Raw genomic sequence first — 13,764 nt, forward strand, 5'->3', positions numbered from 1 at the left:
TGTTTTAGATGGTCTGCGGTATCGATTATCAATATATCCGTATCAGTTATTATTAATATTATTTATAGTCTGTTGATATATTTACTGCAGAGTGAGGACTATATGCCCAGCTTTTTGTATTTTTAATCCTTAAAACAATAACAGAGATGGTCTGGGTTATCTATTAACAATAAATCTGTACCAGTTATTAATAATATTATTTAAATTCTGTTAATACTGTAGAGTGGCCAGAGATGATTTGGATGATTACATGCCCAGATTTTATGTTTTTAATCCTTAAAAACCCTATAATTTAAAAACACTTTTAAATGTAATATTTAGCGAAAATTACTGAAAATAAATATCCATTTTTATATTATCACTCTTTAATATAGATTATATGTATTAATTTACTCAAAGTATTAACAAATATAATAATAATAATATAATTCAAACTAAATTGTATAAAATGTAGTATTGACCATTTATCAGTTATGATCATTTACTGTTTTCATTATGTGATTTTTTTAAATATTTGTTAGTATCTAATACAATAGTATTTATCATGCTTAATTATTTTCTTTGAATAATTGATTTCATTTTAATGATAAATTATTAATTATTATAATTATCTTAAAAGGCTGAGACTACAGTGTAATATTATATACATTAAAAATGTATTAAATTCCAAATAATTAACTACTTTATAGTAAATGTTGTATCAGTGGAGTTCAAAGTTGGATCTTCAAATGCACACCAGGGGTGACAGTGAAATGCTATCCTGATGTCACCCCCTGTGTTGGCATGGGGAGTAGAATGAAGTCACCATCAGCTATTGACAGGAAGTGAAGAGCTTAATGAACTCAACAGTCCCAGCATAGAGTTCATGCAGCGTTTCTGCCAGATTAAAGCTGCCACATGAAAGTACAGAAGAGGAAGCCAGTCAATGCTGCAGGCCAGGCAGTGCAGCCCAGCGCTCTGATGTCAGAGTAAAGAGTAGACTTTTTTTGGCAGGCAAGGTCCCGGCTCTGCTCCTGATGCAAGTCCATCTTTCTGATGAATATCTGTGGAGGAGGTTGCAGGGTTCATATCAGAAGTGGATTAACAAGTAGCCCCAAATGAAATGACCAGCATATATTTGCGATGCTGGTATTTTCCACATGTTTGTCCATGTGCATTAGCTTTCAGAAACCCTTAAAAGTTCAAATATCAGTTATGAATTAACCAGAGGTCAATCTGTTCCACAGGACCTGAGGCACCCAAGTCCTGTGATGAGCTTGTGTGCCACTTCGGGGCATCATGTGTGGAGGTGAACGGACAGGCTCACTGTGAGTGCCCGTCACCTGATTGTGATGAGAAAAACAAGACCAAGGTGAGCTTGCATAAGTCACAGATCCACACTCTCCACCTACTCTAGTGATGAAGGTTTGTTTTCTAATAATAGACATGGACATGTTTGTGGACAGGTATGTGGTTCTGATGGGGTCACCTATGCAGATAGATGCCAGCTGAGGACCATTGCATGCAGGCAAGATAAAGAGATCACTGTGGAGCATTTAGGCCAGTGCAAAGGTGAGATTTGACTCTTATACATAAAACCTTATGCGTTGTTTTTTTTTTTTTTTTTTTTTTTTTTTCACTGCATACAGATATCTAAGAAAGTGTGAATGATAAATCATGACCCTGGACCACAAAACCAATCTTAAATTGCACCGGTTATTTGTAGCAATGGCCAAAGATACATTTTATGGGTCAAATTATCGATTTTTCTTTTATGCTAAGAATCATTAGGACATTAAGTAAAGATTATGTTCCATGAAGATATTTTGTCAATTTCCTACCATAAATATATCAAAACTTAATTTCTGATTAGTGATATGCATTGCTAAGAGCTTCAACTTTTAACTTCAAACTTCAACTTTTTTGACCAATTCAACAAAATGTTATCAGAGAATGTAATTCTGATGTACTTTTGAAACTTTATTGTATGAAAAACCAGTCTTATACAAGTATTTGAAAATCTGGAATCTGAGGATGCAAAATAATCAAAATACTGGGAAAATCGCCTTTAAAGTTGTCCAAATAAAGTCCTTAGCAATGCATATTACTAATTAATTTTTTTTTTTAAATATATTTACATAAGGAAATGTACAAAATATCTTCATGGAACATGATCTTTGCTTAATATCCTAATGATTTTTGGCATAAAAGAAAAATCAATAATTTTGACCATACAGTGTATTTTTGGCTATTGCTACAAATTTACCCCGGCGACTTAAGACTGGTTTTGTGGTCCAGGGTCACAAATGTCAGGGAATTATTATTAAAAAAATGTATGTGTTTTTAATTGTTTATTTTTAATGTTTTATTAAATTTAGTCAAAAAATGCATTTTCGCACTTTTAACTAAATTGAGTGAAGAAATGGGTAAAAACAATACAATAGAAATAAAATAAAAATTCCCACAGTTATCTCTGAAAAACTCTTGTATTACACAACATGGGTTCACATTAAGGATGTTTATGTGAAAAGACTGAAAAACTAGAGAAAAGCACTAATTAAGGAAATAAATGTTTGCAGTTTTACAAGGTTTGTTAGGGCGAACTACATGGCCCATATTTAGGAATGGGGTCACTGTGTGGGATGGGTATGTGTGTGTGGGGCAGGGGGGGTTATGTGGGTGGCGGGTGTTCAAGGGGACAGGAAATCTGCCTGACAGATGCTCCCCTGTAGATAGAGCCATGCTGCTTGGCTTCAGGCTGGAGTCTTTGAATCCCCTGGAACTGGGCGACATTTGAGCTGTTTGATTTGCATCACCCCTGTGTGGATTAGGGAGAGTTAACTGCACAGTCTGAAGGAAGCACCTGCAATCCGCCTGCTGATGCTGTCAGGAGGCCTGCTTTTGGTAGAGCAGGCTGTGTAGAGAGTTGGGCATCACTCTCTTTAGCATTCATCGGTCGCTGTGTACATGCATGGACAAAGGGACCTGGTAGAAGGCCAAGGTTAAGACTTTCATGTCGGCTGTATGTAAGAAGCACTATGCCAGCTCACGTCAGAAGGTGTTCTGCAGGGAGCTGTTCTGAGATGGCCATGGCACGTGGTGGACATTGCCAGCTGCCGAATCCTGGATCATGGCCAATGGCAGGTGCCAGACATTTTCAGCAGTAGCCCATACAGCCACTCTGTCAGACGTGTTAATGCCACAAATGTGCACCCTGATCTAACATGACTCTGTTGCGTTGTTTTTCATAGCTATAACCAGGTCCTTATGGATTCTCTGCCAACAGAATATTAAAAAGTTCAGCATATCGCCCATTCTTTGCCTTCAACATAATGTCATTTAGTGTTATTTTTAACCAAAATGTGAACTTGCTTTTCCTATAAAATGCTGTTCCATTTTCTCTGATGTCACTGAGGTCATTCAGGCTATTGGATAATGCTAAACAACTAAATATTATTTTTTTTTCAAATTCCCTCTTTTCTTTTTCTAGTAAAAAAACTAAACCAAAAAGTGAATTTTTCACTAGCGACAAAACAAGTGAAAAGTAAAAAAGTAAAATAGATTTATTTCATAGTAATTATAGTTCAGATCTATTAATATATTTACTGACATATCACTTGAGTTTTGGTGATATAAAAAGTAAAATTAAAGGGGTGGTTGATTGCGATTTCACTTAACTTAATATTAGTTAGTGTGTAATGTTGCTGTTTGAGTATAAATAATCTGCAAAATTGCAGCGCTGAAAGTTTAATGCAAACGGAGATTTATTAAAATTCTGGCAGTTTAATGCCTACAAAAATGGCTGGTTAGGGTCTACAACGAGCTTCTTCACAGGTCCGTTATGTCATGAACCCAGATAAACCCCACACCCGGGAACACGCAACAAAGGGGGCAAGGCCATGCTGTGCTGCTTTAGAGAAGAGGAAGAGAATGGATTGTATGATTTTTGAATAATATCATTCTTTAAATGCAAGATATTTAAAGTATACTTAATAGTTCTACTTAAGCACAATCAAATATACTGCAGCTTATCTTTAGTTTGGCTTCAGCTCTACTTCTGCACAGTTAAAATGCATTAAGTACAAAATTAGTTGTTCCAATTTTAGTATATTTAAAGTATATTTAGCATAAAATAAAATTACAAATAATACCATCCTAACATTCAGGTTATAGCAAGTTATCATCATCATCATCTGCATTTGTAGATTTTGGCAGCAGGCATCTAAACTCCATACTGTTCATAATTAGTTGACAAATTTTCACCATCCAGTCAATTCTTTTTGTGAACAGCAATTCACGTTAACATATTTTAGTTATTTGATTACAGCTCATATTTGGCAGATTGATTCTGGACCTGGGGCCTGTTTCATAAACCAAGTTTACCAAATAATCTGGGTTTATTTCAATTAGTCTGAAGTTACTTTGAACCAAATCAGCTAACAATAAGTCAGACTAACTTAAATAAATCTGGCTTATTTGGCAAACTTGTTTTATCAAACAGGCCCCTGGTTATGACACAACACCCCTCAAACTGATGTTTAGAGATGACGATTGGATCCATCCCTGTAGTCATTAACCAGAGCACCTCTCTGTCTTGCTCTGTTTCTTGGCATTACCTGCCTGTATGACGAGAATCCAGCTGCTCTTCTGGGTTTATTCAGGGATCTGGGAGGAAGTAAAGAGCGGGCTTAGGTTGGATCTTCACCAGCCTAGGGCGGAACTGGCAACAGCAGTACCATTTATTAATTTCTTCTCCGACATGTGGGGTAAAGTGGCCCGGGCTTCAGACTGTTCGGCAGCCCTGAGGTGGAGGGGTTACATCACAAGCTCATTTCACGTGTGACTGGATGTGAATTAGCCGAAAGCCTGCCTTTCTCTCTATATTTCTCCCGCTGATCTCTTGATGCTCTCTCATCATCAACTCTTCTTGATGACAAATGGTGCAATGAAACGCCACACAGAGCGAGTTACTCCTCGTGTTGCCATAGCAGGCAGCAGATGAGGCAATCAGTGGCACATCTTGGTACATGACGCGGGGCGTTCAGGGTCTTGAATGGCTGAGAAACTTTTGGCTCATCAAGAGTCCAAGACTTGGCAGTTCCTTGCGCTCACATATGGTGTCATCACCTGTACACTTGCTGCAAATTGGCAGTCTATGCATTAGCATATGGTACAGGCGGCTTTTGGGGTAGATGTTAGTTTTGGTTATCGTTTTTGTCCTAAACAATATTTTCCGGGTTCAAAACCCATTTATCTCTGTCATACCACAGAAAAGCATTTCAAATCATCTCTCAGTGTTAAAAAAAAAGAAAGAAAGAAAAAGAAAAACTAAAAATAGAAATCTACAGGGCAAGGCATAGACATTAAAATACACACTGTCTGTTTAAAAAAAAAAAAAAAAGGTTAATAAACTTGTCTGTGCGGTTACATAAAATCGTTCAACTTTTCTCATTACCTTGTAAAGGCGGTAAACCCTACAATGTACTATTTACATAGGGAAAAATCCTCCCACAAGAATGATGTCGTATAACCTGGAGTTTACACGCCTACTACAACAGTAGTAACTGTTCGTCTCAAATTACTCCCATTTTTTATGTAAGCATATTTATGTTTTAATAACAATATGAGCATTAGTGTAAATTTTCTGATTTACCCAGTGCTTCTCAACCAGGTGACCAGGACTCACTAGAGGCCTCAGCAAACGTCCAGGATCAAAAACAACTATAAATCAAGATATTTCCTGTTTTAATTCACTCCCTCAAGACTTTTTCTTTTCCTTCTGTGTACAAGAAAGTAGATATATGAAGTAGCCTAATTATAAATGTGATTTTTAGACCTGAAAAGGTCACATCATTTCAGATAGAATTAAATTGGAGTAAGAAAATACTTATCCAGTAAATCATGAACAACTGGTAACAATCATGCAGCTTCAAATGTTGTACAGCATTGGGGGAACCATTGCTGTACAAAGTGATTCAGAGACATTACACCACTACATTGCAAATAGCCCTGTGCACATGAAATCAAATTTTTCCAAAATTCTGCTCCACATAGCTAAATATTACACTTAAAAATGTTGTCAGTGTGGACAGACTTGAGTCTAGAATCATAGTTCGATTCATTAGTACAAGAGATACAAACTGAAATAATTTTCTGTGGTGCTCTATTTGCATTAAACACATTATTTATAGAGTTGAACTTACATTGAATCTGGAACAATCTTCTTTACCCCTTTCATTTCCTACTTTTTGGGCTTTTCTCACTCTTTTCTCTCTCTGTCTCTTCCAACTTCACTTCTGCCTAAAATACACACGCGAGTACAATGTTGTATGAAAAGACAGAAAGCCATCTTAATAACAGCCTTTCAAGAGTAAGTATATGGCTATGGCGACGGAAGATGACAATGATTTTTGCGTCTCCTAATTGTGCACCCTGCCTCTCTGAAAACCAAATGGAGCGTTAAACTTGATTAAGGCGAACTGACTGCTCCCGTTGCCAGTTGCTCTCTTTCATTGTGCGTATTTGTGTCACAAAACCCAAAGCTGAGGCGAGCGACTCGAAGCCCACACCCCGGATCTCTCTTTTTTTTCAGAGCGAATGCTACGCTGAGCTCCTGAATGACAGGTGCAGCCGAGTCGAAATAAGAAAATGCATGCCGTGACACACAGCGATAGCATCGGTGCTCTCCCGCACAAAGCTAGCGTATCTACACACTCGCTACCTCTCGCTCAGGCTGTGACAGCCAGTCTGATAGAAGTAGTATTTCTGTAAGGTATCGTATTTCACACCTCGTCAGCTACTCGCTGTTCAAATGCGAGATGATTAGCATGTAATTAAGAGCCGGTGCTAGCATGTTATCGGGTTCCCGACCAAGCGCGGTTAGCCTGTACACGAGGGATCCGTTAAAGTTGAGCACAAAGCCACGGATGATTGGGCGTTTGGATCCCCTGGTCCCTATTGTAGTGAAATCTTCACACCACGGTTATTATTGTCCTCTGAATCTTTATGAATATGTATCTTTGAAGAAGACTCTTGCATTGGTAATGTCTTTTTTAATTTTGAGCTCAGCGGCTGCATCGGAGAGGTTTGCGAGAGTGTTGACAAGGCTGCGGTGGTTGGAGCGACGAAGGATGCCTGCATGAAGTGAGAGCTTCCTTTGAAGCTGCAGCTAAACCCTGCTTTTCTGCCCTATTTATATCAATCATTCATCACTAGAGGTTCTGGCTGTCTGTGATTAAAGCCTCCCTACAGGAGGGCAACATCTGAATATGTATATATAATTCATATCTACAGGCACTCTCTTACATGCACAAGCGCACTCTCTCACAGATCAACCATATTCTGCAGTCTCAAACCCAGTGGTGTATAAACACTTCTGGTCAAGAGCCTGTGTAATGGTCGGGTTGAGCTTGCTGAAAACCTGGCTTTTAAAAACCTCAAAGAATTACATCAGAAAGATGCGGTGACGCAACCTGGGTTTTCTACATGTGCAGTTGATTAATTTTGTAATTTAAAGGGATATTGCATTCAAAAATGGTGATTCTGTCAAACCTGTGTGATTTTTAAAAGGTAAGGTTTAAAGAATACACTGGCTGCTATTTTTCAATGTAATGAAAGAGAATGAGTATTCACATGGTGTAGGTTCAAAATGACAACAAAAAAAAAAGCATAATGAAAGTGGTTCTTTCAAAGTGGAGTCTTCTGAAGCCATAAAATAGCTTTGTGTACAGGTTAAACCAAATTCCATTTACTCACCTTAGTTTTGTTTGCAAACTTGTATGACTCCTGTGGAACTTAAATAGTTATAGAACTTAAATATTGTATTTAAGTACAAACATTTGGTTTTCATCTCTTTAGTCATCATTCCCTGAAAATATTGACAATCCACTTTAGCTCTGCTTGGCATGTTCATTAGATTTTATGGGACTAAAATGAATTACTTTTTAAGTCACAGCTTTTCTATAAATTGGCTTATTCGGTTCACGGAATCATTTGCTCACAAATCCAACTAATTCCGATTTCAGTGACAAGAATATATTAGTCACTTGGACCAATTTTACTTTGCCTTTTTGAAACTTCAAAACTTTTATTCACCAGTCATTGTAATCATATGAAAAAGAATGACAAGGACATTAATTCAAAATCTGTCCTTTTATGTTCCACAGAAGTAAGGGAGTCATAGAAATTTGGAACAACATGAGGTGCAAGTAAATGACAAAATGTTCATTTTTGGGTGAAATAATCCTTTAAGGCTAAGCCCTTGTTGTTTGACTACAAAAGGGGCTCCTTGCAGGTGTTGGGGTTTAATGAAGCTTAAGTGATATGATGGAAACACGATGCTTTTTGCTGGCAGGAGTGGGTTTATTCCCGGTGTTTCAATGCATCTGATTTTGATATGAATCGGTGAGGCATACAAAGCATTGCTCGTGCGCCCTACTAAAACCATGCTGAGGCTTTTTCTGTTTGTTTTAATGGCAAAAAGAAATGGGTGGAAGAGTGTAGGTAGAATTCAAAGGTGAGAAAGAAGGCTTACAGAAACATTTCCATCTATGCTTACCCATCATTCCATTCCTGCTTTCTCCCAGAATCCATTGAGCTGACGGCCAAACCCACCCCCTTCCCAACCACCCACCGCACCACCCCTCCCACCACTCACGTCAAGATCACCAAACAACGCCATGGCCACACCACCACCCCTACTTCAAGTATCCTCGAGGATCTGGACAGCTTCGTGGTGGAGGCACTGCCTCCACCAAGGATGGTCGAGACAGGAAAGTACTCCAGCTCTTTCACCACCCACCGCCCCACCACACTCAACAAACCACCCCGCACCTCATCCCCACCCCTGGAATCCAGCCCTGACTTTGACGAATCGGGCAGTGGAGAGCCCAGTGGGGACGACGAGATGGTGAGCGGAATGGAGGAGAGCGGAGAAGAGCCACTTGGTAATGCATTCACAATAATCTTTCAGTCATAAGGGGTTTAGGCATAATTGTCAAGAACAGATGACAAGAGATGATGAAATTCTCCCTTGTATGGAGTGACCTTGCGTCTGAGATGACCTCGACTCGAATTGTAATGGCATATCAATTTAACACTGCCCATTATCTCAGCGCCCATTATTATTTGAGAGCTTTTGACACCTGACATCCAACTGCTAAGTGAGCGGTTTAATTTGGAATCACTTTGGTGAATAATTCACCAAAATGACTAGCTTCAGTTTTTAACATGGCCTAACCTTATGAGAAAGCCTCTTCTAAAGGCCATTTCAGATGAGGTCGGTGCAACCACTATTCCTTCATCTCCTTGCACAGTCTGTTGTAATCAGGAACCGAGCTTAAGACATAGACCTCATGAAATTAGTTTTCTTTCCTATGTTGACATTTTAGACCAATATATATATATTTTACATTACTTTTTGTTATATCCTGTTTCTATAAATATTGTCATTATTTTTAGGGGTTCAAGCACATTTTTAGATTTGTGTATTAATATTCTTCTACTTCAAATCGTTCATTAAATATTCACAAATAATGTTTAAAACCTACTTTTGCTAATTATTTCTATCTCGATCAAACCACTACAGTAATATTCTCTGGACTCTCTAGATCAATAATTATCAAAAAAGAATAATAATAATAATTATTATTTTGTCCTTTGGTTAGCTATAATGGGCTCATTTAAAAAAGGGGGCATGGTCAAATATACCCAAGAGCACAACAAAACCTAAACAAAAACTATAACAGTTAAAAAAGCGAGTAAAAAAAAATGATATTACTATAGTTGATGTCCTCAAATTGTAGAACATGTTCATATATCCACACAAACGCTAGATCTTCATATCATATGATAGATCTCTTCGTGGAGTTTCATGGAGATCAGACCATAGGTGGAACTATAACAGTTAAAAAGACCTCAAAACATAATATTTCTATAGAAAATGACTTGGGACTGCTCCTGGGACTAATGCTGTCTATCAAATTGTTCATTTAATATTCTCAATTATGTTAAAAACCTACTTTTGCAAACTAGTCCTAGGTTTTTCACTTAATCTCAATCAAACCACTGCAGAACAGTTCTATGGACTCTCTAGATCAATAATTATCAAAAACAATGTTGAATTTTGTCCTTTGGTTAGCTATAATGATGTCATTAAGAAAAGAGGTGTGGCCAAATATACCCAAAGGCCTATAAAACCTAAACTCAAAACTTGGAGAAAACATGTGACATGACTCTTAACAAGCATGAAAAGTTTAATGGAGATATAGGTGGCACTATAACAGTTAAAATGCTTCAATATTCAATATTCCTATAGAAAATGTCTTTATCAAAAAATAAATAAATAAATAAATAATAATAATATATTCACAGGAACACTAGATCTACATATCATATGATATATCTCCTCATTCTGAACAACTTTGCCTCAACCACCCCTGCTGTCAATCCAACAGTTGTTCAAATATTTGATATGTTTTATAAAAAATAAAAAAGTCCTAGGTTTTTAGCTAAAAATCATTAAAACAACTGCAGTACACTTCTCTGGAGTCTCTAGATCAACAATCATCAAAAAAAAATTAACACTGGCATTTGGACTGTTATAACATGCTCATTTAAAATGTGGTACTTATATAGTGTACCTAAGTACCTATAAATCTTAAAAGAAAATTCTAAACATCACAGGCTCTATTAAGTAAAATAGTGTGTCTTAAGGAATATAGTTCAACCTTTTCATTACTCTGTGTATGTGTGTGTGTATGCGTGTCATCATATCCTCCATAATGGATGTGTTCTGATTTCACTTTGGCTGAGACCCCTGAAAGCATAGAAGTCATGAAGGCCTTTAAGTGCTTGAACCCCAGTAATCGCTGCTTGCAGCTATATTTTATTGTATTATTGGTTGCATCGTATTATTGTCAGACCGGTTGAGAACCACAGCTAGTTATTTTTTACACCTTTTACAACTTTATACCTCATACTATGGTAGAAAGGAACAAAGACACTTTCAAAATGAGTAATTTCCAATTGCTACCTACAATTTACAAGTATATTAATTTGGTTATTTTAAAAAAGGTATGATGTTAACAGACTTAAATAATCCTTAGTTGCATGCTTGCCTCTAGCAACAAAATAGCAAGTGGCTAGAAATAGGGTAAGCTGCAGTTCTAAAAATGAATTCTAAAAATTAATCTTGTTTGCCCCATTTTGCCATTAAAAAAATAAAAGTGGATCTGTTCTTTTGTCAACCTTCTGAACACTTCTGCAAACTAATGGACATCGACTCTAAGAGCCACAAATCTCCAATTTTGTTCTCCAATACAGCTGTCTCTAAAACGATAGCCTCTTGGTTGACATACAAGTGACAAATCCCTCAATCCCTTTACTTGTTTTGTGTCCTTCAACACCACGATACATAAAGTAGACCAGCTATTTTTATTCAGCTAATGCTAGCTTTACTGTTTAACTGCCTGAACTGGTATAAGAGAGAGCAGCGGGGCCTCAGATTTATTCTCTTGTCACTGCTGGACCGGAGCGCTCTTTGACACTGGACACATGAAGTCTGTCTGACATTGGAGTGGGAGGCATCTCTTGGGACATTCTGATGACTTTCTGCCTCCCAGGGAACCAAAAGCCTGTAAGGCTGAAGCAGTGTGGCGGCCAGCGTGCACCTCGGGGGCAGCGGCTCATAAATTTGCCCACAGATGCGATGAAAAGACGTCCAGGGATGCTTTCCAGCTCTACGCCAAAAGTCATTTTCCACCACTCACTACTTTCACACGCTGCCTCTCTCATACTCACAGAGCCCTCGAACATCTAACGGCTTTATGGCTTGTTTGGCAAGCAGGAGATATTTTGCTCTAACCCACAGTGCTAATCTTCTGTATATATCCTTGTAGGTGTGAGGTTGGCTCTATAACTAAGACAGTTTTTGCTATTGTTAGGATTTGACTAAATGTGAGTTTAAAAAGTAGGAATGCATCTAGAAAGATGTAAAAGTAATTTCGCAGCTACTCGCAGATTGTTTACTGCAAATCAAAGAGTCAACCATAGAGCTGTCTGCCTCTGTAATTATTTACACCATAATTTTCCTTCTCCACAACTTGACATGTTAATTCTTTTTGCAATTATACAAACATAGAGATATCAGCTTAAAGTAGTTGCTGCCTAGAAGCATCAAATTCTAGAAATCCTGCTTGTGTGACGTCTTCATCTCTCTCTTCAGGTACAACAGTAGCAACTACCACTCTTCCCACAGCCGAAGAACGGTCTTCCTGTGACAACACACCTTTCGGCTGCTGTCCTGATGGAAAGACGGCCGCTGTTAGCTCTGAGAATACAAACTGCCCCTGTAAGTTCCCGCCAGTCACTCTTAAATAACAGCACGGGTTCGTTTGTTAACTGTATGACTACCTCTATGACTAAGTCACCAACAGCAATTATTCTTTTTATTCTGGAAGACTGAGAGGATGATGAGGAGGAGGGGGCCAGAGTTGTTCATTAAACAGGGAAAACTACTGTCTATGAGCATGTATTATCTTAGACATGTCATATGGAGGTTGATTTTGTGTGCTCATGGATGTAGATTTTTTGTGTGCTTGGAAAAATAGTGAGTTGGCAGGTGACTTTATAATACATTGTTGAATTGAATTTTGTGTTCATTTACAGTATACATAGACTGTAGGTTTAATTTTAAGCAGCCATCACTTGAGTATTGAATGTTACTGTACATGATCCTTCATAAATCATTTGAATATGCTGATTTGGTGCTCAAGAAACATTATTATTAATGTTGAAAACAGTACTGCTGCTTAATATTTTTGTGGAAAACATAATTCTTTTTTTTTTTATAGCATTAACTTTTTTACGGATTAATTAATTTTGTTTTGACTTAACAGTTAATATTAATTATTTCTTTCCAAAAGGAAACAAACTTAAACACAGTTAATTTTTGGACCCTGTTTATGCCAGATCCAGGGGGAGCAGGTTCAGTGTCAGTAGCTGTAGCAAATGGATAAACCAATTCTCCAAAATGTGTTCTGACTGGCATTAGACCAGATGCGTCCCTACACACACAAACCTTTTTCTCGCACCAGCCCCATCTGTTTTATAAGAGCAGAAATTACACACAATGGAGACTAATCAATACAGGACAGACAGCCAGTAGCAGGCAGATGTTTGGTGCTCTCTGTATGGGAACACTAGGTCAAGTGCTCACGTCTCTTCTCATATCCATCAGCCAGGTCTCGTAACTCCCCACCATTTATTGGGGATGTGTCACAGCGGCCGGGAGCAAGGGCCCTAATCTCCATTGCGTTCAGTCTCTGCTGTCAGCTCGAGCTCTCCCCATGTCTCTCAAGCACTAAGGAGAACTCCCCCTCGTATCAAACTGTTTTATTGAAAGGCTGAAGACAGCGCAGTTTACCCCCTGCTGCCTGAATGCAATGTAATCTGTTTTTTTTTCAGCCCTCAGAATATAAATCAATTATCGATTTCTTTATTTATATATATGAACAAATCCTTGTTTAAAATATGTATTTCTTTGCATGTACAGTTCTGTGAGAAAGTTTGCATATGTCACACTTGAATGATTCAGATCATCAAAATAAATTAAATATTACACAAAGATAACCTGAGTAAATACAAAATGCAGTTTTGAAATAATGATTTCATTTATTAAGGGGAAAAAAGCTGTCCAAACCTGCCTGGCAGTATGTGAAAAAGTAATTGCCCCCTAAATCTAATAACTGGTTGTGCCACCCTTGTGCAACAACTGCAATGAGACGA

The 13,764-nt window shown here is 37.8% G+C and overlaps 1 protein-coding gene across 10 annotated transcripts in view; it reads left to right on the forward strand.

Moving 5' to 3' along the window:
• Positions 1-13,764, forward strand: part of agrn (agrin) — a 238,248-nt gene that overhangs the window by 191,071 nt on the left and 33,413 nt on the right. For all 10 annotated transcript variants that reach the window (XM_026241822.1, XM_026241820.1, XM_026241830.1 and 7 more), the window contains 4 exons: positions 1,227-1,351; positions 1,446-1,551; positions 8,565-8,924; positions 12,203-12,328. In XM_026241822.1, the coding sequence (XP_026097607.1) occupies positions 1,227-1,351; positions 1,446-1,551; positions 8,565-8,924; positions 12,203-12,328 (717 nt within the window). The remainder of the gene's footprint in view (positions 1-1,226; positions 1,352-1,445; positions 1,552-8,564; positions 8,925-12,202; positions 12,329-13,764) is intronic.

The sequence above is a fragment of the Carassius auratus genome, unplaced genomic scaffold, assembly GCF_003368295.1.
Source record: "Carassius auratus strain Wakin unplaced genomic scaffold, ASM336829v1 scaf_tig00000254, whole genome shotgun sequence".
Lineage (NCBI taxonomy): Eukaryota > Metazoa > Chordata > Actinopteri > Cypriniformes > Cyprinidae > Carassius > Carassius auratus.